We start from the raw sequence: 24,253 nt of genomic DNA, 5'->3' as shown, positions 1-24,253 counted from the left end.
CCTGTCCAGCTTTCTATTGGAATGTGTGAGCTGCAGGAGCTTCCAGGTTGAATGGGCAGAAACATGCAAGCTTAGGCACCTATAGTGCTAGTCAGATGCTGAACATGTCTCTTAGACTGCAATTTATGATCTTGGTTAGGGAGGAAGGGGGAGAGACAGAGGACTCTTGACCCTAAATGCATGGTTTTCCATCTAAGCAGTTGACTTGATTTTGCTAAGCATTTGTGAGAGGTGTCAACACATTTGAATTCTTCTGGAGGTGTGTAGATACTCTGGTTTTCAGAGTGAAATTAATAGAGGAAGAGAATTTCATTTCAGATCACCAGACTGTTTCAGGACTAATTTACACTTCTGCTGACATGCAAGCAAAGTGGGAACGCTACTACAGAGATGCAGATGAGATACAGATTAGGTGAAAGGAAACTGGCCTTTCCAGCTACAAGCTGGCCCTTTAACTTGTTGGAGAAATACAGAAGAACTTCCTATATTAGATAACACCATGCTGCCAAGGTTTCATAATACACCAGAGTTTATAGGAAGTAGCATGGGTGAGAACAATCTTTGCTGTAACATTTCTTCAAGGCTGAAATATTACATACTCACCTTCCAAGTAATAAATCTGATCTGTTTCAAGATAAAATACGTATATTGAGTAACTCACACTTCATAATGCATGGCTGCTGTTGTATTAATACCCTCCCTTCTTTCCTAGTTCATGTAGCCCACTGTTAGTGATTGTCTAGGAAAGCTCCTCTCTATGCTGGTTTAACACACTACTTCAATAATTATACCAGTTGCAAGATAGTATTCTTTCTGGTTTGGGTTGTTCTGTGTTAATGGAAGGACCTAGGTTTGTGTTTGGTAACATCTTGGTTAGCCTTTTAACTTTGAATGACAGATTTTATTATCTGTTGATCCAATCATGTAGTTGACTGTTTTGTTGAAGATTTGTTGAGAGCTGTAAATCACTTCTGCCTTGTACAAACCTTTGTTCAACTACTGCAATAAGTGCTATCTGTAGTGGGCTGTTTGAGTCTCTTTGGAGGAGGGGGTGTTGGTGACTCCTTTTTAGGACCTTGAAGATTGAAATTGAACTAGCTAATGGGAAGCAGCATATGCTGCTGTCTGTACTGTGAGTTCTCTTACACCCGCCTGTGTTTGAGATCCCGAATCCCAGAGCATTCTGTGCATAGAAGCTTCTTTCAGCTGTTCTTTAGAGAAGGATCTGTGCTTTCTTTCACATTTTCAGCATTTCTGCAGAAATAAGTGATTATAGCATCACTTAACAACATCTAGAGAATAGAGCCTGCTTTCCTCAGCCTGAAACCCACGTTTTATCAGCAACATCTCCAAGCTGAGATTTAGGGAACTAGTCTGTGGGGTATTTCTCTTACTTTTGTTACAACTGTTTCACTGAGAAGCTGGAGTTGCAAAATGTAAGGCTGCTCTTGACATCCGAAGAGAGCGGCAGGCCTCAGGCAGGAGAGGGAGAGTTAGGCTCTCAAACCCACTCTTAGAGTTTTTAGCATATCCATGTGACTCTGAGCAGTGCTCTGAAGTCTGGGGAGTCTGAATCACATGTGCTCAGATGAGCTGCAGTGTTGTGTGCTGAACCTCAGTGAGGTCAGTGATGCCTGCAAGCCATGTCTTGCTGATTTGGTTTCGGGTCTGTGTTAACAGTGATGAGAAGCAGATCTGCAAACAGCTAAGGGAACTTCAGATTTAAATAATAAAGACAAAGATGTGTATAATGAGCTAGACTTGGGCAGCTGCTAAATTTCTGTCTTGCTAGAACACAGATAATGATTAAGGTTTGATAGTCTGTCTGAATTCTAGCCCAAAGTAACTGTAATTCTCATTCCAGGCCTATCTTATATCAGATTATAAAATCTAGGTGACCTACATTTCATATTTTAAAAGTCCAATGCATTTAAAAGTGGTTGAGGTTTGTTCCTAGTTTTCTGAATATGAAGAATGAGAATATGTGGAAGAATATATGTAGGGTGTAAAGCTCCAACCTGTCTGGCCTTTGCAGACAGAGAGCCTATTATCAAGGTGGTTTAATCAGTGTTTACTGAAGGAGCAGTTGTTCTAGAACTGGGTTTCATAGGTTGCACTCTCACTTATGCGGCAGCTTAATGGCAGCTGCTATTAACTTGAGACAAATGTAAATGCGTTCCTTCAATATTGCCTTGAAATATTTCCTCTTGGTCACTCGTTTACAGCAACTGGATAGACAATGAGTGTGATGCACAGATACAAGATGAGCTAGCAAAGTATATTTCTCTGGGACAAAACAAATCCTGCCTGCTTACAAATCTGTTTCTATCAGGCAAGTTCATTTACCCTACTGGGATATGCCTAGGAGGACAAGCACATTGAATCCATATGTAATTGGTTTTTTTCTTTTTTTTTTTTTTTACCTCCATCTCTTTTAGAAGGGCATACAATTATATAGATCTGATCTTCCAACAAGTGGAAAGATGAAAGTAGATTAAACAAAACAAACAAAAAGCCTCATTTAAAGGCTTTAAAATACATAACTTTCAGACTTCTCACAACTGAAGATGAGGGGGAGCAGTTCTTTGAAATCTGTCCATTTTCTGCATTTTAAAGAATTGATTCTTTAAAGAAATTTAAGAATTGATTTGTGTGTGGCTAAAAGAGGGAAGGCATTTTATTTAAAAAGGTGTTCCCAAGAGGGAGAAAAATGAGAGTTGCATTCCTCTACAGGAACAACTCCACAGTTATAAATGTAGGAAGGATGTACTTAAAGGAGTAGGTGCCTCTTCTGCTCAGCTGGAAAGATTTGACGTATGTCTCTGTCAGGAACTGTGCAAGAAGTAGCCAGCTATGCTTTTTCCTTCCCCCACACACTTCTTAAATCACTCTGCTGTGTGTGGGTCATTGAGGAAGCAGGCTAGTATGCCTTTGTTTTGCTTTTTAGTTAATATTTTATTTGTAGCTACCAAATATGTTACTTGGAGGAGTCCCTGAAGAAAAGTGAGAATTGTGCAGGCTGGATATGTAACTATCAAGTCTCCACTGGCATCTTGAGCTGGGCTTTGGGAGGTGTCCATTTAGAAGCTGTTTAGAATGCTGCCTTTTGCTCAGGAACACAGACCTAAGCCTGATATTGGTAAAATACACCCAGTCTTGAGGTTTAAAACATTTTGTAATAAAACACTTTCTTTTTTGGTTTGCAAACAGTAGTCAAGCAGTTAGAGAACCTACGCTAACTGAAGTAATGTATTCATATTCCTTCCCTCCCCAGCCCTTCCTTCACTTCCCAACTCCTCCAGGTTTTGTCAGTATTTTGTGCAGAGTTGGTTGCAAAGCCAGTAAGAATGGCATAATCTACCCTTGCTCAGTATTGTCAAGGTGGGTCAGTGATAGTGTTTGACTTGCTCATGCAGACTAAAGATCAGCCCAGCTCAACAAACACATTGTCTGCATGCTGCAAGATAATAAAAGTAAAATAAAATAAAATTCAGTAGCCACAATCCACATATGGCTGGACGGACTTTCTCATAGGGACTTCTGCTTTCTGCTGACTTCCTTTGCTGTTTGTTAAGGCAGCACAAGCATCAATTCATATACAGCACATTCCTGGAAGGTCAGCTTAAGCCAGCAGAGATCCCTCTGTCATGTGATACCTGTCCTGTGAGAACACTTTTGCTCAATTTCTTTTGCATCTCAGGTTTTGTATAAGCTACTATTCTCACTGAATGGTGTTAAAATGGGAGTTGAATTAGATCATATGACTTTGCCTGTGACTTTAACTGTAGAAAATCATAAACCCTGAAAAATATTAAGACTTTGGATAGATGCCTTTATGTTGTGGTTTAAGCCCACTAGGTAGTTAAACTGTTCATCTGAAAAGACCAAAACATTAGTGAAAAGCTGTATCTGTCACTATGTTTGTAACACCAGCAGGTTCGCATGATTAGTCTTGGCTAAAGAAGAACACAGAAGGGCATGTGAAAAGTAAATGAAGTCGCTGAGGTGTTGAAATCAGAGCCTGTATGAAACAAAATTCTGTTTTGTCTATAAAGTGTGGTTTTGTACAGGTGTGGTTCTAGAGAAAACAGGCTTCCAGTAGAGCTTGTTGAGACTTCTAACGGTGGTATTGTCAGAAATTTCCAGTTAGCTGCAGTTAACCAGATATAACTTTGTGGGAACATACCAGCTGAAGCAATTTTTGTATTATTATCATTGCTGTTGTCCAGAAGACTTCTGGGTTTAGAATGAAGTTTCTATAAAACCTGGAAAAGGCTGGTTACTTAGGGATTTTAAGCACCATTATGTCCTTTCACCTTTCATTTTGTGGACTTTTTCCAAGGCTGAGGAATAGAGGAGAAAGTTAGCTAATTTGGGTCTTTCTAAATGTCTGTCTTTCTGCAAAGAGGTGAAGTTATGAAGCCCACAGTTATTTTAGAAATAAACTATTTCTCAATACTTCAAGCCTGAATCATTTGCATGCAGTTCTTAAAGGCTTTGTTCTATATATACTTATAGATATAATATATATATAGCATATATATTTAAGGTAGCATGCCTCACAGATTTGTTTATGAATCTGGAGAGTTTGTTAATATTTTTCTGTGTTTTGTCTTGTTTATTAAAAGTATTTTGGTTCTATGAAAACTTACATATGAAACAGTGTCTTATTTGGATGATATTGCACAAGAGGGACAGGGATTTATTTATACTAGCAGCAGAATAGACTGAAAAATGAGTTTTCCATGTACATTCCAGCACACAGTTTGTGTCAATATGTGCAGAAAAAGCCAAGTTTTTCCTTAACTGACACTGTGTTGCATTACAAATATTACAAATAGCAAGGTATCCAGTGAAAACATCCACAATTTTACTGCAACTGTTGCTTTTGTTGATGTAGTAAGTATAAATGGACTCACCTTGGCAACTTTTGCAAAATGGCCTGCATTTGAAGCAGAGGAGAAGGGATGTGGCCAGGGTCCTCATGCTTCTGCATCTCTCTAGAGAGTTGTATTTCAGGCTCTCTCTAAGGTACTTAAAGAGCCTGTTCCATCTCAGTTCTGCTGTATTTTCCTCCTTGTGGGCAGGAGACTGCATAGCAGCTTGATTATACAGAGAGCCCTCTATCAAATCTCCTATAAAACTGCTCTGCTGGGAGCTGGACTCCTGTCAGGGCTCAGAATAAACTGAGGTCAATGATCGATTGTGAGTGACCCTGGCAGTAGCAGCTACTTGCTTGTGTTGGCCGGTCTGTGGTGCGTTGTGTCTCCTTCTGTGTCAGCTCCTGAGGTAGCTGCAATAATGACCTGGCCTCTTAAAAAGCCAGACTTCCTTCGTGTGAGTGGGTTGGGTTATGGTGTTTGTGCAGCTACTGTTTACTGCAGAAATATGCTTCATTTTCATAAATTAATAAGCTACTGGTATTCTTTAGGGAAATATTCAAACTTCCAGGTTTCAGGAAGTTACCAGGAACACTTTAGGGTAAGAATATAAAGTGATTGATTTAATGACTTCCCCTTGGCTGAGCTATAATAGTTGATCACATGATCAGTTACTGTGCACTTAAACAATGTGTATTTAGTGTGTTCTACACCCACATTAGCAGAACAGGCAATACCTCAATCCCACTTCACTGTGTCCTTGAATGACCATTTTAAATGGGAGTACACTAGAATGAAATAATGATAACATCACTGAAAAAACTGAGGGCAGGTCCTGAACTCGAGACATTGTTGCTGGTGTTCCTGGTCACTCTGGGGCATGATTCTATTTAGAAATGCCAGAAGCTGTAACAAAATATAAAGAAAAGGTTACAAGACTGGATGTTTACCTACTCTTCCATGCTTACTGAGTCTTTAGTCCTTAGAGCGCAAAGGACAATCTTCAGGCCTGTCCTCATTTTATTTTCTTCTTCCCACACATATATCAGTTACTGTTTTTCTGTGCTGATACATTCTTCTCTTTTAGAATAATCAGTGTTATACATTGAGTTAAGACAGAATAAAGTAAATTACTTAAAACGAAATTACTGAAGTTTTTAGATATTTGATTCCTCTTAGGTGAGCTCTTGGGGATGCTTTTTAGTGTAAGCTGGTATCTTTTGACTAGTGTCCTGGATTTAATACCTCTAATAAACTGTCACTCTTGGTTAAAGTAGGGCTAGCAAGACAGCACTGTGGCATTGTGATTTGTGTAAATCTTTAGTGAGTGTGAACTAGACTAGTAGCTTTAAAGAGGCTCTTACACAGAAGACTTTAATCTGATGAAATTATTGCAACTAAATCAAAATCACTGAATCATAGAAAGGCTTGGGTTGGAAGGGGCCTTAGAGAACATCTGGTTTCAACCCTCAGCCATGTGCAGGGATGCCACCCATTATATCATGTTGCTCAAAGCCCCATCCAACCTGGTTGTGAAGATTTCCAGAGATGGGGCGTCCACAGCTTCTCTGGGCAACCTGTTCCAATGCTTCATCCCCCTTACAGTAGAGAATTTTTTTCCTAGACCTATTCTCTTTCAGATTGAAGCCATTCCTCCTTGTCCTGTCACTAGGTGCCCTTGTAAAAAGTCTCTCTTCATTTTCCTTGATCCAGGAATGTTTTCTGCAGCATCTCTTCATCTTCAGTCAAGTACCCTCAGCTGAAGTGCAGAAGGAAAACACATTGAATTGGATTTGAATAAAGTGAGGAAGTCTGTTGTCCCCAGGCAAAAGCAGTTTGAACTGGTGTAATTTTAACGAATAATTCTTTTATTCCAGTAACCTGCTCTGAAGCGCCTCTGAAGTTTATTAGATTCCACACGAATTAATCAGTAACTGAATGTGCTGTTTGTTGACTCACTTGTTCAGCTGGAAAGAAGTAGGAGATTTCTTCATAGTTACCCAGCCAGTCTCAGCGCATGTGAGGTGTTTGACAAAGCATTTCTGCAAGGTGACTGTGCTGGTGCTGTAGTCACTGCTTATTTGCCTTCTGAAATCATAGCTGGAGCATAAGACTCACATGGAGCAAATGTTGCACTTGGTGTACACAAAGGAACACTTTGCTGATTCTGTTTATTCTCCTTGGGCTCAGGAATAAGGAAAATGACTGAAAAGCAATGTCTTTAAATACCTGTTGTTGTTTTAGCCCTGTGAACCTCAGACAGTTACTAAAACCCTGTCTGTCCTTTAAGTATAGGATGGTGACATAGGTGGGACCATGACAATTAACATTCAGGAGGGGCTGTTCTGCTCCTTCTTCCTGTGAGATTCCAAGCCTTGCTGTTTTGTGAGGCAAGTTTCATTGTGCTTGCTCTGCCTGCTTGTCTGGTTCTTGTCCACTGCGGTGCAGTGCCTCAGAGTTTGTTGCTCGTGTTGCTGTTGGTGTTTCTTCCATGCACACCCAGTGAGTGCCACGTTTTCTGTGGAAGCATTAGACCATAGCTTTATGAAACTGGGCAGTGTGGTGGGTCTGGCTGAAGGAAACTGAAGGAAACAGCTGCTGGATGTCTATAAAGCAATCTCGTGTGATCCAAATAAGAAGTGAGGTTACTGCAATGGGGTACTAAGCAACACTCACTAAACATATTTGCCCCCAGTTTCATGCTTCTATATTGAGGTATATTTTTTAGAACACTCTGGGCTATGTTGTTGATACATGTCATTCTCCATCTGTAAAGCTGCAACAAGCTTGGTCATCGCCACTTGAGGTTTTCAAGTTTGGTTTTTCAAATGTGAAATAGAATGGAGTTTGAGGTAGGAAGACAGCTGATTGTGGCTAACTTGAGAAAGTTTCTCTCCTGTAGCTGGAGTTACTGGTAAGCATTGCAAAGTAGAACCATCCTCAGTTTCCTTTGGCTAATGCTGTGGATAAACATCAATAACAGTGTTTGGATGCTTCTCACCCCTGCCAGAGAATGTGGGTGACCTGCAGTCTGTTTTTCATTTCCATTCTCTTAGTTGGTGCATTGCCTTTCAAACATTAGGATTTTACTGAAGGGTTTGGGTGGGGTTTTTTCACCTTTTCTACTGCAGCAATGCTGTGGTATTGCAGCCTGTACAGCGATTACTAATTCACAGTTTGGGATTAAGATTGTTTGCACCGACAATCTTAGAGGCAAGAAGTTGTTTACATTTTAGTCTTTGTTGTATTCATTTATTTGTGTCTTTAAGTTTAAAACTTCCTATCCCATCTTTTAAATGTTCTGATTTCAAGGACCAGAACCAGTAATTATTTCAACACGGATTTACTTGTAGTAGTGAAACAGCTTTGCAAAGCTGGCTGAAAAACAATACAAGATGAGGAGCAAGGAGATGAAACTTTCTTCTTTGCTAGCCAGCTCTAAAGCAAGGGTAGTTGTGTAATCCAGTATGTGAAATATGGTTTTATTTATGAAAAAATTGTGTGTATTACAGTTCAGTCAGCAACATGTTAAAATGTAAATATTTCCACTGCAACTATCTCTACTTCTGTAATTCTTCTAGAGAAAACGAGATCTTTTATATCAGACTACTACTTTCCTTTTTCTGTGCCTTTTTTGTTTTTTGGGGGGTTTTTTTGTTTTGGTTTTTTTTTTTTTTTTTCTCCTTAAATAGAGGAAGAGCTTCCACTGACTAGAAATGGAACCACTGTTTGGCTTAGTGAAAATAAACATGAGCTGACTCTTGAATAATTTTCTCTGTAGGAATTCAGGTTAGGTCTTAATTGTTTCTCTGGCTTATCATTAACCATGTCTGACCTGTTTCTGAGCATGTGACCAGCCTTAGAGTAGCTGAGTAGCTTTTATCAGCTAATAGTTGTGTATTGTGAGATCTAGATCAGGAATGCTGCAAAGACATGAAAAGTCTTCTCAATGTTTTGGTATTGCTTCTTTCTAAGACAAGCCTAATTTTCAGGTGAAAAAAATGAGGTCCCTTTGCAAGCAAGACAGCGGTTGCTTGGAAAAAAATGCTTTTTGCTTGCATGGTGTCATGTACCCAGCTTCCTGTTCTGCTCAGTTTCCAAAGTGGACTTGCTTTCTTTTATTGCCAGCCCACAGCTGGCAAGGTGCTGTTCCTGCAGGTATAGTGTGAGCCCTAACAAAGCTGTTGATTTTCATTCTATGCACCCATCTACCCTGCTGTGCAGTGTGAAGTGGCTGCAGGAGTTTGCAGCCTCTGATGCAGGCTGTTGCCATACCCAGGTGACTTTGGTGAAGAATGCCTGCATGCACACGTGGTGTGCGCCCTTGTGCAGCTCCTGAGCAAAGTCCAGCAGCCATGTACGTATGCCCAAGGAACCTAAGTGCTCACGTGAGCCAGTGTCTGACTTTGCATTAAAATGGATTAAAATCATGCACAAGATGCAGTCAGTCTCTGTTGCAGGACTGGTAATGTCCAGGAGAGCAGGGAGCTTAGATTACTCCTGTCTTTTGGAACTCCTTGGGATGTTTGAAGAATTGGGAAACTGAGGAAGGGGAAAACCATAAAGAGTGAGGTAACCTAGGAAGCTGTCAAAACTGTGCTGTGACCTTTGGTTCCTGACTGTTACCAGTATGTTTGCAGTGCAGAGCTACGGCTTTGTGAGCTAGGCCTAAGCCTTTGGGTCTCTGGGACATTTGAGTGTTACTGATGGATTGAGAGGGCCAGAGATGTGATCTGCCAGCCTGAACTCCCTACACAGGCTGAAAAGCTGGTTAAATGAGGGAGACAGTACCATTATAAATACAGCCATCAGCAGTGAAACCGGGAATTTAGGGACTTCGGTTTTCCAAAGAGTAATCCCAGGTTTCCAGCAGTTTTGCTCTTCAATGCCTGCTTGGTTCTTCTCTCTGCTTGTTTCACAAATGGAGCAGTAGAAGGAGCAAGCAGAGGTATTTTTGCAGTCTAACCTTTAGGAGGAGACACTAAGGCTACCCTGCTTTTCCTTTGAGGAAAGGAAGGAAGGGATATTGTCTTATGATCTAAGAAGTTACAAAGCTAGTTCTTGCTTTTAATCAGATTCTGTGAGATCTGTGAGTACATGTGAGGGAAGAAGACCCTTTCCTTCTGTGATCCTGGAGGTAATGTCTTTAAGCCTGTTTAAAAATTTTGTTTTGTTCATGAACATACGACTATAGACTGAAGTTCTATAGTTTAGGTGGCTTTGTGATTATAAATATAATATTATATCAAATGTTTGAATGAGAAGTAGCTACAGTGGGAAATCAGTAAAAAAACAAGTCAAACCAGAAGAGTTATAAGACTATAAAGAATGTATTTTTTGGTCTGTATACACTTCAGTATGTTTATATTAATATGAGGGGGTGCAAAGACTGGATTTATTTAACTCATCAACCTGCAGGTGTATACCGTAAATCAAGATTTCAGGAAGGTCAGCTTCTCTACTTCCTTTGTTATACTGCTCCTACCAACTTGTTTTTGGCTTTTTTATGAAGCATCTTCAGGAGTGCTGAAGACTATTGGCCAAAATTTACTTTTTCTGCTCTGTTTTTTTTTCTGCTTACTTACCTGAATAAGCAGTGTTTCATTTTTCTATGCAGTCTACTTCATATAAACCACTAATTGAATTTTTTCAATAATATCCATTATTGTGGAAGGTTAAGGAAAATACTAAATTACAAGAAGCACAGAAAAAATGGTGTCAGTTCAGTCCTTGGGGTTTTTTCCTTTACTTTATTTTTTCTGTTTGTGATTTGAAAACCCATTAGAATTTTGCTATTTTGATGCATACCTAAAGACTTTTTGGTGAAACGTGTTTTAATTTTATGCTAAATTTTTGAATCACACGACCTGAACTGCCATGAAATCTGCCTCTGGAATTGTATATCTGCCCAATTTTGCAGCGGTGGCTTTTAATTTTCACTCAATTATCTACTTTTGTTCAGCTTCAGAAGTAGGATAAATATGCAATTAACTTGGAATGGAAATATTTTAAGTATAGGCCTTGTTTCAGGGTGCCTTTATTGAAAACGCAAACCTGCATTTTCTGTGCTTGCAGTTAAATAATGCACCTCTAGGTGGCGGTAGGACACACCGGTACTTTGGTTGGTTTTCTTTCCTTTTAAAAGTACATGCGGAGTAACTGAGCTCCTCGGCTCTGGAATCAGAAGGGAGAGCGCCTTGGAACAAATACAGGATAATTAGTGTTCGGTTTTATAGATACTAAAGCTCTGTGTTGTTGAAGATAACACCAGCCAGTTATCTTTTTGTTTGTTTGTGTTAAAACAATACATTTACTCTGACCATAAAAAGGAAGCTTAATTACCGCAAGCTTCTGTTAATCAGTGCGTGTGAGCAGCTGCAGCTGCCCAGGAGAAGTGCGGGCAGCCAGACACTGCCTTGGCCGGCAGGCAGGAGGCAGGGAAGGGCTGTCCTCAGTGGCCAGTGGTGACTGCAGGCAAAAATCAAAAATCTTCACTTACGTTTTGCTGGTTTTCAGCTCAGTTAAAATACGACCTGAATGAAACCCATCTTGCAGTGCTATTCCCCACAGAAATTCTGTTAGTAGTTTATGCCGTTCAGTTCTCTCAAAAACACCTGCCTTAAATATTTGATTTTTTACGTATGTAAATATAACTTCCCCATTTTAATGTTTTCATTACCTAGATGTGCACAGAAAGAATTGGCTGTAGCAGTTGTCAGCACTGGGATGTTTTGTAAAGTAGTGTGGATAATCCAGTATCATGTACAACATTCACTGGAGACTTGTTATGAAGCAAAGATCAGAATTAATATTATTGCTAAAACTGCTTTAAGGAATTCCAGTTTTATCTAAATGGTTAATGTAACTCATAGCTTATTTTCTTCTTTTACCCAAAGTTCTATCTCTTTCAGATATCTTCTATAGTATATGGAAAAATCCTTTTTTTTTTTTTTTTTTTTAATTCATTATGTGAAGTTGTCACTTACTGAATTTTTAACTGTGTTTACTGAAAAAAAAAATAGGTAGTGAGCTAATGAAATGAGGATCCCACATAATATCTGTCTGTGGTACACCACTCTGCCTGGGCAGAGCCACAGAAATACAGGGAGGACAAATATACTTCTTTAAATCTTTAAATTGCCTGTTTCTACCTAAAGATTTGAATACATTCCCATCCTTCATAAGAAACCTCAGGTTTTGCCTCTGACATGGCAAAAATCATTCAGTAGTTGTTCTGGGACTTAAATGGAATCTTTGTAGTAGGTTGAAAAAGTCCTGCATATCAGTTTCTGTCAATTTATTTATTTATATGGCTTTGGAATTGCCAAGCAAAAATGCATAAAACTAAATAGCAATTTTCTATGCCCCATTTAAATTTTTCTTCCTCTTCACAAACAGCTGCTGAAATACAAAGAATACTACATCAGCTTGGAACACCACAGGACACGCCTGAGTTGAGGCAACAGCTGTGAGTACTTCACATAAAAACACTTCGTTTCATTGCATTGTAAACAATCTCCTGGTAGGTGGTGAGGTGGATTTTTGTTAGGCAGAGTGCTTGATTTCCTGAGAAAGGTGAATATAGAGAAATATTTGAAACTTAAATGTTGAGATGTGCTTTCTGAAAGTAGGATAGTCTGTAAACTCTAATCGACTGGTTTGCCTGTGCACGTTGCCTGCAGTATCAGTACATCTATAAAACCTGTGCTATTTGTCAGCAAAGTGGCACAACCAGAAAGCAATATCACTGCTCAAAAACGTACACCTACATGCCTCCACTCCAGTCAATGCTTCCAATCTGTCTGTGTAAGTGTCACAATATATTCACAATGAATATATTGGGGTGTGTTTTTTATGAGGTGGGGTACTGGGAGAGGAAGGAGAATGTCATTTTTAGTGATGAAAGCTATAGTAAGGGATGACATTATAGAATAACTATGTACCAAAAAATAGTAACATAACAGAAGTGAAATCAGACTCCAAGGCAGATGCTCTGCTGGAGTTCAGTCACCTAAAGGTGGACTTTCACTAATATGCCTCTAGCAGAGAAAGCAGCTGCTCTCCACTTCTCTGCATGGTCTAATGAACCGGTATGATTTTTTCATTCAACTCCTTTACCACATTGATCTCAGCATCACAAATGCATGTAAGCAACATGTTGAGCTCACCCTGGCATTTTCAGTGTCTTTCGTGCTGTGCTGTGGCCACTTAATAGTAGCAGGAGGTGTGTATTTGACCAAAGTCATGATTTTCATTTTGTGTGAACCAAATTGCTTCATAATAGCCTGAGTTCAGGGCCCATAACATTAGCCAGGTGCAATCCACAGTGGATATTCTGCTGGGCACTGGAAATGGGTGAAGACCAACATACATAGTTATGCGATAACCCAGCAGGATCTAGGCATAAATTCACAATTAAATAGCACAGAAACTGTTGTGAAGGACATGTTCCAGACCCTTTATTGGGATAATTTGTTTATATATAGTAAGCTTGATTGAGGTTTTATCTATTTTTCACTTGTCTGAATATTTGGCCTTTCCAAGAGTTATATGATTATTTTAAATATTGATGCTGATGGCTTGATAATAGCATTCCAGATAAAACCTTTTCATATAGACTGGGCAGGGAGGATGCCAAAGCAGGTAAAGAATTTGAGTTGCTTCAGAAAAAAAAAGTGAATATTGGTGAAGGACTATGTGATAATATCAGAAGTATATTCATGTATTCATAATGACTACAAATGTATTGCTGCACATGAGTAAAATAGAAGAAACCTAAGGGAAAAAAGTGAGCAATTATTAATGATGCTGTCACGCTGAGGAACACACCTTCTTCCACACCTGTCCTGCCTGGAATCCATGATTTCATGCCTTTACAGCAAAGAACAGAATAAAGATGGCTTTGTGTGCTTCAGAGAAGCTTTTAGTACTGGTGTTTTTTTGAGAATCAGTGAAATTCAGCAAAGTAACCTAATGGTCTCTAACGAAAATTTGCATTTGATTTTAGGCAACAGAAGCAGCAATACACCAACCAACTTGCCAAAGAAACTGACAAATACATTAAAGAGTTTGGATCTTTGCCTGCAACAAGTGAACAGGTATAAAACCAAAGAGCGTGGCTTGTTTGACTATCATGTTGGCTCATGTAAAGTATTTGAGTCACTTCAGTTCTTTATTCCTGTTTTCAAAGCACTGTTTAGTTAGTCAACACATTTGCGCAATGCAGGGATACTTAAAACATAAGAATATTTTGTTGCTGTTCAGACTTGTCCCAAAGTTGTTTTTATGTATCAGGAATGAGGTAGTGCGACTGGAGTAGTGGGAATCAAGGCAGTATGCTGTGCCTTTCTGCTACTTTAGGTAGCTGGACACTTCATAATCCATGGCAGGGATGCTGCGTCTGACTCTGGAATTGTGTGCCAAAATGCTGTTTATTCACTGTCTGAATAATCTGATTATGCACAGTATGTCTGTTCTGCATCACTCCCATCAGCATATGTGCTATGTCTTGTCCACAGGCTTTTCGTTTCTGAAGAGGAGTAGACAGGAGCTGTTACTAAAACAACCTGTGCAGTCTTGAAACTGCTTCTTTCTGAGGTCTGTGTAAAATCTTTCAGGCAGAAACATGTGAAGTGGCTGTTGTGATTAGCACACTCCTGTCTGCCCTCCTGTGGTTTCTTATCCTAGCAAAATCTGTCACTTAAATAAGGGAAGAACAACAGGATCCTAGAAAACATGGATTTGGGTTATTGTCACTTAAATAACTTGCCTGGTCTGTGGCTGGTTACCAAGGAGCCTTTGGGGAAATGAATAGTCTTGAAACGCTGAGTTCAAATGGCAGGCCATAATCCATGTGTGCTCATCTTGTCAAGCTGTAAACTTCTAACAGCGATGTTAAAACTTGTTCTTGGTATATAACCTCTAGTTCAGCCAAAGTATCTTTCGTTTTTTGTCTTTTTCTGTTTGCTTATCTTGCAGCTGAAAAGTTCACAGTGAAATGTTTTACTGTTTAATTTTACTCCTTTTATCAAAGGTATGTCTTAACAAAATGCATAAATAATAGATTAATGAATGGCAAATCACAACCTTTCAGAAATTTGTAAGGGTTGATGTATGTATATATTGAAGAAAATATGGAAATATGGTAGAGGGTCTCCTGAGTGCCCAATATTCCTCTTCCCTTTACTACATCTTAAAAAAAAAAAAAAAAACCAAAACAAAACAAAAAAAAAACCCAAACCAAAACAAAAAAAACCTGAAAGGTTAGAACAAGTATTTCTGGACCTGTTCTAAAGCACTTCAAGGGGTATGTGAACGCACTTCTGGATTCAGTTCAAGATGTATTTTCAATTTTATGTAAAATACATATGAAGTGCCCTGTTCATTCTTTTCTGCACCCTTCCTCTCCATTCAGTCACCTCTGCATATTTTAGCATTCAGTGTCAAAATATTTCACACCAAAGCAGTAGATTTTACAATCAGCAGATAATAAGGAGGGTAGAATCTTTCTTATCCCTGCTCATTTTTGATTTCCAGCGGTTAAATGAAAATAAATACATTGATTTCCTCTTTAAATGCCGTAATTTGTGTGGTTATGTGATCCCAGAAGGAAAGAAGGTTTGTCCATGGAATTGCAAATGGTTTTGTTGACAGCCTTCCCTTACACCAATTTAGAAGAAAGAATATATATGCCTTGGTATTTAGCAGACTGGAAATAGTAAAGCCTTGAAAAGCATGAGCTCAGTTGACTTGGTAAAACTTTTTCTCCTATAGCGTCAAAGAAAAATACAGAAAGACCGTCTTGTGGGGGAGTTCACCACAGCACTAACTAATTTCCAAAGACTCCAAAGGCAAGCTGCTGAGAAGGAAAAAGACTTTGTAGCCAGAGTAAGAGCCAGCTCAAGGGTGTCTGTAAGTATCAGAAAACGTGCCAATATGTTCTTTACTTTGGTGTTAGTGGTGTTCAATGTCAAATTTGCTTCCACAGTGCTATAGCTGACTCTAAATGCTGCAGAACATGTGCTATATGATTTTATAGTAAAGGCTGCATTAAGTTGTAATAACCTCCCTGGAGAACTGTTACTTTTTCCTTGTCTTTGTCACACAAAGTCATGAACTGCCCCTGTGTTCATACTGTAATCTTGCAAAAGCAACTTCTAGTAGATTTGGAAATGCTCTACCTTTTGATATCAATAGGTTTTTTCCTATGGGGAAGAATGACTTGACAGCTTTCAATGGAGTATTAAGGTGGAGAAGTGCTGAGTAGCTTCAGATGTTGAGCTTTTCCTTGTCAGTATATCAATTTTGCCTTTTCACTCTGTGCCAAATACACATTGCTGTACTTGTAAATTGTAGCAGGGAGTTTACTGAGCTGAATGCTTCTGCTTATATTTCAGTCTTATGCGTGCATAAAGCAAAATCAGGATGAGAATGTGTTAAATCATGTTTCAGTTTGACTTAGTATAAACTTTCTAGTATTGACTCCTTATAGAAATGCTGACAGTGCCCTTTTCAGGGCTATAATGTTTAATTTGTGTTTTTTAAACACTGATCATGTAGGGTGGGGCTCCAGAAGATAACTACAAAGAAGGAACACTTGTCTCTTGGGACAGGTAGGTCGAATTACTTAATAGGCTTTAACATAGCTCAGAATAATAAACAGCCTGCAGGGAAGCAAGATGCCCATGACTTTTTGGTTTTTAGCATAGAGAAGATACTTTGATGGCATAGATGGGAATAAAAAGAAGCAGTTCACACAATGCCCCTGCTTTTGTCCTGATGCTTCAGCTGCAAGCATCTTCTTAAGCTGTCCTAAGCTGCATTTGGGTTTTCTGAGACCCAAACTTAGGGATGAAGAGTCCAGCTTGAATGAAGTAAAACTGTTATGATGAGGGGATCCCAGTGTTTACTGGGAGCTCCCATTGCTTGCATACTCTCCAAGAACTGTTTCTCAGTCTCAGATTCTTTTTTGTTACTCAGATAGATGTAAACTCTGCAGTTTATAATTCAGAAGGAACTTTGACTTTGTATTCGTACTTAGAATTTCCAGTCAGCCACCTGATCTGTGCAGCAGTGCTTCAGCAGCTCTGCTACACGAAAGCTGTGATGGTTATACCATCTGTGTTAGCCAGGGATAGGCAAGGGTGAAAACACACATTTTATTAACTCGTAATGTAAAATGTGCTATGTACTTAACTGTGGTTTTATCCTTCTGAATAATTTCTCATTGTGTTTGTTCAATTCTGCATGGGTTTTGGTTTTGGTTTTGTTTTTTTGTCTGATAGTCAACCGCAAGCACAAGTGCAAGATGAAGAAATTACAGAAGATGACCTCCGTCTTATTGAGGAGAGGGAATCTTCCATTAGGCAGCTTGAAGTAAGTACAAGTGGTTTTACAGCAGAATATGCTTTTAATGTTCCAAAGAAATAGCATTTTAAAGGAGCATGAGCATTAATTGCAGACATGAATCTTAAGGTGTTTGGGTTTGTCTGTGGGTGTGGTTTTTCCCTTCAAAACTGCAAATACTGTCTTTAGATGTGAAATGTACATTTGAAATCTACTGTATGAAAGCCATATTTTGGTATACTTTCTTTAACTTCAGCTATGGAATAATAGAATGCTCATGTGATTGCAAGAAAAAGTACATATGATTTTTTTCCAATATGGTCATATTACAGAAACATTTTAAACAGTGAGTATAAATGTAGCAATATTATACCTCTCCTCACATGTCTTCCCAATATATTCTTCAACATGTTCATTTTTAAGTGGAATTTTTTTAACATTTCTGGAAATGCAGAGATACTCTGTTTCATTGGAACTTTTCTAAATAAGGGCTTCTTAAAAACTTTTAAAAACAAGATATAAGCAACATGAAAAATTGCCATGTGTGATGAAGTACTGACATAAGAGACTTCTGTGAAGACAAAATTAATTTTTCCAGCCAATCTGTAATCCACATCTCTACCACCAATACGAAAGCTGCTGGAACTGGGGTTTGTTGGGAAGTCTTCCTGATGCATGTGACAAAATCCATTCTATGTATAATTTTTTTCAAAAATCTCTCCCTTGCCACCCATACTTTCTTACAGTGAATTGAAGTAAGCATGTATCAGTCATTAGTTAAGAGATCATATCCACAGTTGCTAATGTGGCATCTATCACTTCAACATAACCAGGTGGTAGTAGGATAATATAGGTGCAGAACCCCGACCATATTATAGAGGTAATTTCTGTAAACTGTGGTGCTTAGGAAAATTGTTGTGTTTAAAATAGGTGTACTAAAACTAATGCAATATACTTCCTGTAAATGCTTTTATTAATTTTGTTTAAATGTCTAGCTTTTGAGAAATGTTGGCATGGGCTTTTCCCTGCAGTTAAAGTAATAATACAAGTGTGTGTGTAGACAAGCCCTCTGCAATGAGAGGTTCTGTTTGTGATGTGTTTTGAAGTATACTCTCTGGACATGATCATCATTTGGTTTGATAGATAGCTTGCTTATGATATACTTGATCTCAAAGTACCAGAAAAACCTTCAAATTAAGTACATTAAGGGTGTTTTTTTTATCCTGTAGTATAAAGAGTCATGGGTGCATACCCTGGAGGACAAGAAACAGTATTTATATCTAAATGCACATTGGTACTAAAATGTGTGATGTCCATTAATAATTTGATTGGGTTTTTGCAGGCTGATATTATGGACATCAACGAAATTTTCAAAGATCTGGGAATGATGATTCATGAACAAGGTGATGTGATAGGTAAGTCCAATTCAAATATTACCTGAAATTTTTTTATTCAGTTTTTCTGGACAGCTGCAATATAGAACTTCCTTTTGCTGGAAAAATTCCTCTAATGACACTATCAATGCTAAAGCAAATCAGGTGCAACCTAATAATAATGGGTAGACTGGCTGAGATGACTGGGAATACAGTAAGAAAGTGTGCTTAAAATCTAGTTTAAAACGTGTATAAAATGTCTTTAAGGTAGTTTTTTGAACTATTTGTACATGAAATTGGAGTTTATGTGGGGCATTTTACCATACTTGCTAATGGATCTAAGTATGCAGATTCAGCAGAGATACATATTTTGCCTTTCATGCAAACAGGTTTATTGTTTTAACAAAATGTGATTGGAGAATCCGTTTTCTGAATCAGCTGCTAAGTGATGTTGTTGTCTATGTCCAGCATATATTTTCAGGGCTTTTTTTATCACCTTGGCCTGTAATCAGTCAAGGTTTTCCACTGAAAAAAATAAAATCCGGGTCAATATGGTAGAACACCAAACTAGATTCATGCCTCTCAGAGTGTTGTTTGGTCTGTTGCCTCTGTTTCATAAACCTTAGGACTTCTTTTAATCTGAGCAGAGAGTAGTCAGTAGCAAGTTGGAGGACAAGTAAAAGGTAATTTAAAAAGGTGAAAAAAAAGAAAAGGTAGAAGTACTGACAATTTTTATCCTGGTTGATATCTAAGTTTTAGCCCTGCATGTAGAACAGGGCAGCTATAACCTGACATGAATTCAGCCAGTCATTGCCTGGGCAGTTCTGAAACGAACTCAGGCATAAGTGTAGGATGGGCCAAGCTTTCATAATACAAGGTACATTAATGAATACTTATGAAGACACCAGCATTTGGGGGCAGCTGTTATGTATGCTCTCAAGTATATTTCAGCATCCCAAACCTTTGTCTGGACTATGACTAATCAAAATTTGAAATCTTTCCTTTCAAAACAAAGACAGCATAGAAGCCAATGTGGAAAATGCAGATGTACATGTGCAGCAAGCAAACCAGCAGCTGTCAAGAGCAGCGAACTACCAGGTAATGCCAGCTGTGTGAAGCTGTCCTGCTGCAGTAGTCCTGACTTACACCTTCTTCTGCAGTTCAGATTTTGCCTAGCAAGTTCCTCAAGGCTTGAAGAGTTCAAGGTTTATGTTAGACTACAGTGGTATTTCTAGGTCACTATAAAACAAAAGTCAGTGACTTCTTAAAGCTTTGGGTTTCCTGTGAGGCTGTTTCCAGCCACACAGTTTCAGAGCCTTCTGAGATTCTATGAGACCACCTGGAGTTACAGCTTTACTTAAAAAAAACAAATGAGCAAAAATCCTCAAACCAACAAAAAAACCTTACACAAACAGACTCATCCTTTTATAATTCAAGAAGTTAAAGGTTCCTGTGTATGGAAGAGCACGCCTCTGGAGATCACTGGAGGAGTAGGGAAGATAGGCAGGAAAGTCTTCTGAAGATGTGGCCAGTTAGCACCAATTTTTGCTGTCTAAAATCTTCCCAAAGCTGTATATATCCCACTTTTGTTATTTGCTACTGTGATGCTGAAAACATCTTGCAAACTGTCAAACTTTTTTGAAAAGCCTTTTAAATACCTTTCAATGCCACTTCTTTATAACATTTTTGGAACTTATTAGAAATAATCTTATTAGTAATTAATCTTCCCCTTTGAGTTAGAGTTAGTCCTTAGACTTTTTTTTTTAAATCCTCTTATGTGTGTTAGTAGTAGCTAGGACAGTAAATGAGTGACAGAATGTCTGAAAGACTGCCTGCTGATTCCAGAAGTGTGGGAGAGGGTGCATCCTTGAACTGTATTCTCAGTGGGACTAATTGGCGCATTAAGTATGGTTGATGGCTCCTATTTTGATACTTTAAAAGTTCAGGAAAAAAAATAGTAGCAGCCAAAATTTTCAGTGTAAGGTATTAGTTTTCTGGTTAAAATTTAAAATTAAAACTTCATGTTGTATTTTGAGGAAAGGATCTTCTGATCTCAAAGGAAGGTTAAGGAGACTTGACAAGCTTCTGTTCAGTGGGTCTTGCAGGAGAGACCAAACACTGCAGGGTTGCCCTGTGTTTGGCTGAAAGGACTGTGTAGTTTGCTTTGGGTTTGAACTCTCTTTTGTTTGAAAACTCATACTTGTTCCAAGGTGCTGAAAAATTTCAGAAACTATTACATCTGGCCTGACCCCCTCAAGAAAGTGTTAGAGGCCAAGGTGTGCTGGGGGCGATGAGGCTGTGGATATCCTCACAGCTCCTGATTGTGGTTGGGTGAACTCTGCATCACTCATCTGCCATGTGGAGTGCATTCACACAGCAGAGCAGTTTGAGCAAAGCCAGGCTGCTTCAGCAGTTGTAGAAATGATGATCAATTGTATGTGGAAGTAAGTTTTTCATGCCTTGCTTAAGTAGTATTACAGGGAAAATGTTTGACTTCAATGCATTTCTGGTAAGAGGGGGGCAGCAGGATGCAGAAGGAAGAGATTGTGAGTGTGAGGAGAGAATGGCCACAGGAGGAAGATACTCCAGCAAACAGATTGAGTTCTAGCAAGTAAAACAATGAAATGAAGAAATCTTAGCCTGATGGTGGGAGAAGTGGTAATGAGACAATAAAACTAGAAGAGAATTTTTAAGAAATTTGGTGGTCTGAGTGTCAAGAGAATTGACAGCTTCAAAGAAGAGCTGACACAGATGCTGCTCTTCAGAGGGGAAAATTAAAAAAGCCCAAAACATCAAAACCACCCAGGCAGAAGAATTTTTGCCAAGTACAGCACAGCCTGGCTTTACTTCTGGTGCTGTGGCCTAGAATCCCAGTATCTGAGTGTTGTTATTCCTTGGCTATCAGCAAGAGCCCAAGAAAACCATTGGTAATTTTCTTTCATCCTGTGAAGAAAACCTTCAGATTCCATATCTTTCAGATAAAGGATGACAGACTGCCTCTGGTCTTGAGTGCTTTGGTATCTCAAGTTACAGACCTGTATAGGAAATGTGAATGCTCTCAACATGCTCATGATTTCATGATTTGGATTTTATTGTAGTGACATCTATATAAGTGGGTCTCTAGTCATGCCTCTTGGGTTTGGTTTTTTTTGTTGGTGGTGGTTCTTTTTCTTTAAGAGTAAGTTGTACCTAAGAAACTTGCCAAAAAGACCTTTAAAATAACTGTGAATGGATACACAGCAGTCTAAAATTATAATCTATTGTTGCCTTCTGTATACACATTAATAGTCTTTCTAGCAGACCATTTCTACCTCCTCTGTTGTGCAACTGATTGTCCATTTTCCTCTCTGTGTTGTCATCTGTACTCTCATGTTACTTCCCCCAGAGTTCTAATTACATCCATTCATTACACTACTGTGTTTTCTTTCATTAATTTATCACGTGTACCAGAAAATACCACTGAAATCATTGTGTTGAATAATATAGCCATAAAGTAATGTAGATGACTTTGCTTTTCTTTTTTCCTTGAACATCTTTATGTGACTTGAACATCTTTATATGTAAGGACACAATTTAGTTAGATTGCACAAGCAGTAGGACCAGAAAAGCATCTGAATAGTTTTCTGATGTTCTGATGTTGCACAGTTTTCGATCAACTTGTTTTTTTCTCTGTTGGCAGCAAAAATCCCGAAAGAAGATGTGCATACTCATTATTATACTTGCTGTTGGAGCATTGCTTATTGGAATCATCATATGGTTATCTTCAAGATAAGTCTCTGGAGAAAGCTTTGTACTTTGTATTTAAATTAGGAAAGGAAATTCCTAGTCATGGTTTGGTCATTGTGAAGCTGAGTAAAATAGTGGTTCTGTACTTCATCACACTTTTTTTATAAGACTTTTTGTTTTAACCTGAGAAATAATGTTCTCAGTACTGCCATCAGTATAACTGCCTGCCCTCTCGAATGTGAGTGCTGTCTTACCAGAAATAAACAGTCAAGGTCATAAACTGTTCTGTTAACTTAAAACATCTTAAGGTTTAGGGGGCTAATCAAAGTGATGATAATTTTTGTTGACAGGGTGAGTAATTATCTTTTGGGATATTGCTAAATGTTGCTGCCAAAACAAACTCCTGAATTGTTGCTTGAGGCAACAAGTTCACATCTCAGAATTTAAGTTAGAAATGTATTTCTTCTCTCTTTCCCTTCCGTCACATTCAGCGACCCATTTGATATGGGTGGTTCAAAATTAAAATGTAGGTTGCTGAAGTTGGTGTGATCTCTCTTTTATACCTGAAGCCTGTGAATTAAGCCTTCAGTTTGCTTGAAATCTTTTAGATGCTCCATTTTTCTCTGTATCTGGCAATCGAGTATGGTTATGTCTGGAAGCCTCCTGCAAAGGTATGTAGGGTGAATGATGTAATTATGTGGATTTTTTGTTCCAGTTCTTGCATTAAGAAATACTGTGTTTTATTGCACACATCTGGTATCTTTGCATCTGAAGTGCGCATGAGTGGGTTTGGCTAGATGAAAATATGCTCTAGTCTGTGACTTCTTCGACTTACTGGGAAGAACAGAAATTCCCAATCTTCTAGCTGCACTTGAATGTCACTGTTCTGAAACTGTTGTGATTGAGTTTCCATGAACAGGTCCAAAGTTGTATGTGATGTCCTTCACACAGCTTAAGAAAAGATTACAAGTTCAATTCCAAGTTCAACACTGGTATTTGAAATTAAGTTAAAATCGGTCGAACTGACTGAAAGTGTTTAAAAAGTTTGATGCTTATAGCCTTTAAAATGAACTTTTTTCCTTTTGTGCCATTTTGTACTAATATATTAAAAATGTAAAAACACTTTTTTGCCAATTAATTATTTGCCTTTTTACTTAATCTTGATGAACTAATCTGAAAATTTTACAGATGGAAAAGTCACTTAATCTGTATTTTATAAAGTTCTTCCACACCAGACTGATAGAGAATGCACTGTGTACATGGTGAGCTATGAAATATTATTTGGGAACAATCTAACTGTAAGCATAAATGAATTGTAACCATGCAACCAAAATAAAGGTCTTTTAAAGAGTACACTTTTCTAGTAGTTGCTTTTTTTTCAGAATCCATCTTTAAAAGCACAGCTCTTGTCTTTGCCTTTATGTGAATGACTGAAACTTCTTTGAACAACTCCAGAGAATTTTAGCTCAGCTGGTGAGGCCGCCATGGGGAACCTCTCTTCCTGTACTGTACTTCACATGTTTAATGAAAATGCTCCTGGATCTTGCATTCCCAGCTAGTGATGCTAATGCCTTCGGTTTTTTGTTTTCAGACTACACTAGTCTAAACTAGAATAGCAGTCAGCAGTTTGGCTGGGTAGCTTTCTTACCAGTGAACTGTCTAAAACTGATTGGGAAATGTCCTGGCTTTAACGTTTAACAAGCTCTTTGCACTACTGCAAACAGGCACAGAGGAGCGACCTGATCCTATTTGCCCAGGAGACTCTCTTCTCTGTTGCAATATGTCATACCTGCCTCTGTCAGTGACTGATTCCATTGACATGCTGAGAAAGGAAAAGAGCTCTTTGGCAGCAGATCTTCAGCTCTGACTCCTGACAGATCAGAAATTCTCTCTATGCTTCATACTTGTTACATTGCATTTGTCTGCTTG

General features: G+C 38.6%; 1 protein-coding gene across 7 annotated transcripts in view; it reads left to right on the top strand.

Moving 5' to 3' along the window:
- STX7 (syntaxin 7) overlaps positions 1-23,677 on the top strand; it is a 31,999-nt gene extending 8,322 nt beyond the window's left edge. For all 7 annotated transcript variants that reach the window (XM_032101738.1, XM_032101743.1, XM_032101742.1 and 4 more), the window contains 8 exons: positions 12,279-12,348; positions 13,888-13,978; positions 15,654-15,791; positions 16,440-16,492; positions 17,165-17,255; positions 18,568-18,640; positions 19,614-19,696; positions 22,278-23,677. In XM_032101738.1, the coding sequence (XP_031957629.1) occupies positions 12,279-12,348; positions 13,888-13,978; positions 15,654-15,791; positions 16,440-16,492; positions 17,165-17,255; positions 18,568-18,640; positions 19,614-19,696; positions 22,278-22,370 (692 nt within the window). In that variant the 3' untranslated portion in view covers positions 22,371-23,677. The remainder of the gene's footprint in view (positions 1-12,278; positions 12,349-13,887; positions 13,979-15,653; positions 15,792-16,439; positions 16,493-17,164; positions 17,256-18,567; positions 18,641-19,613; positions 19,697-22,277) is intronic.
- The last annotated feature ends 576 nt before the right edge of the window (positions 23,678-24,253 follow it).

This window comes from Corvus moneduloides, chromosome 3 (assembly GCF_009650955.1).
Source record: "Corvus moneduloides isolate bCorMon1 chromosome 3, bCorMon1.pri, whole genome shotgun sequence".
Classification (NCBI taxonomy): domain Eukaryota; kingdom Metazoa; phylum Chordata; class Aves; order Passeriformes; family Corvidae; genus Corvus; species Corvus moneduloides.
Note: the sequence above shows the minus strand (reverse complement) of the source record. Positions and strands in the feature narration are given on the sequence as shown.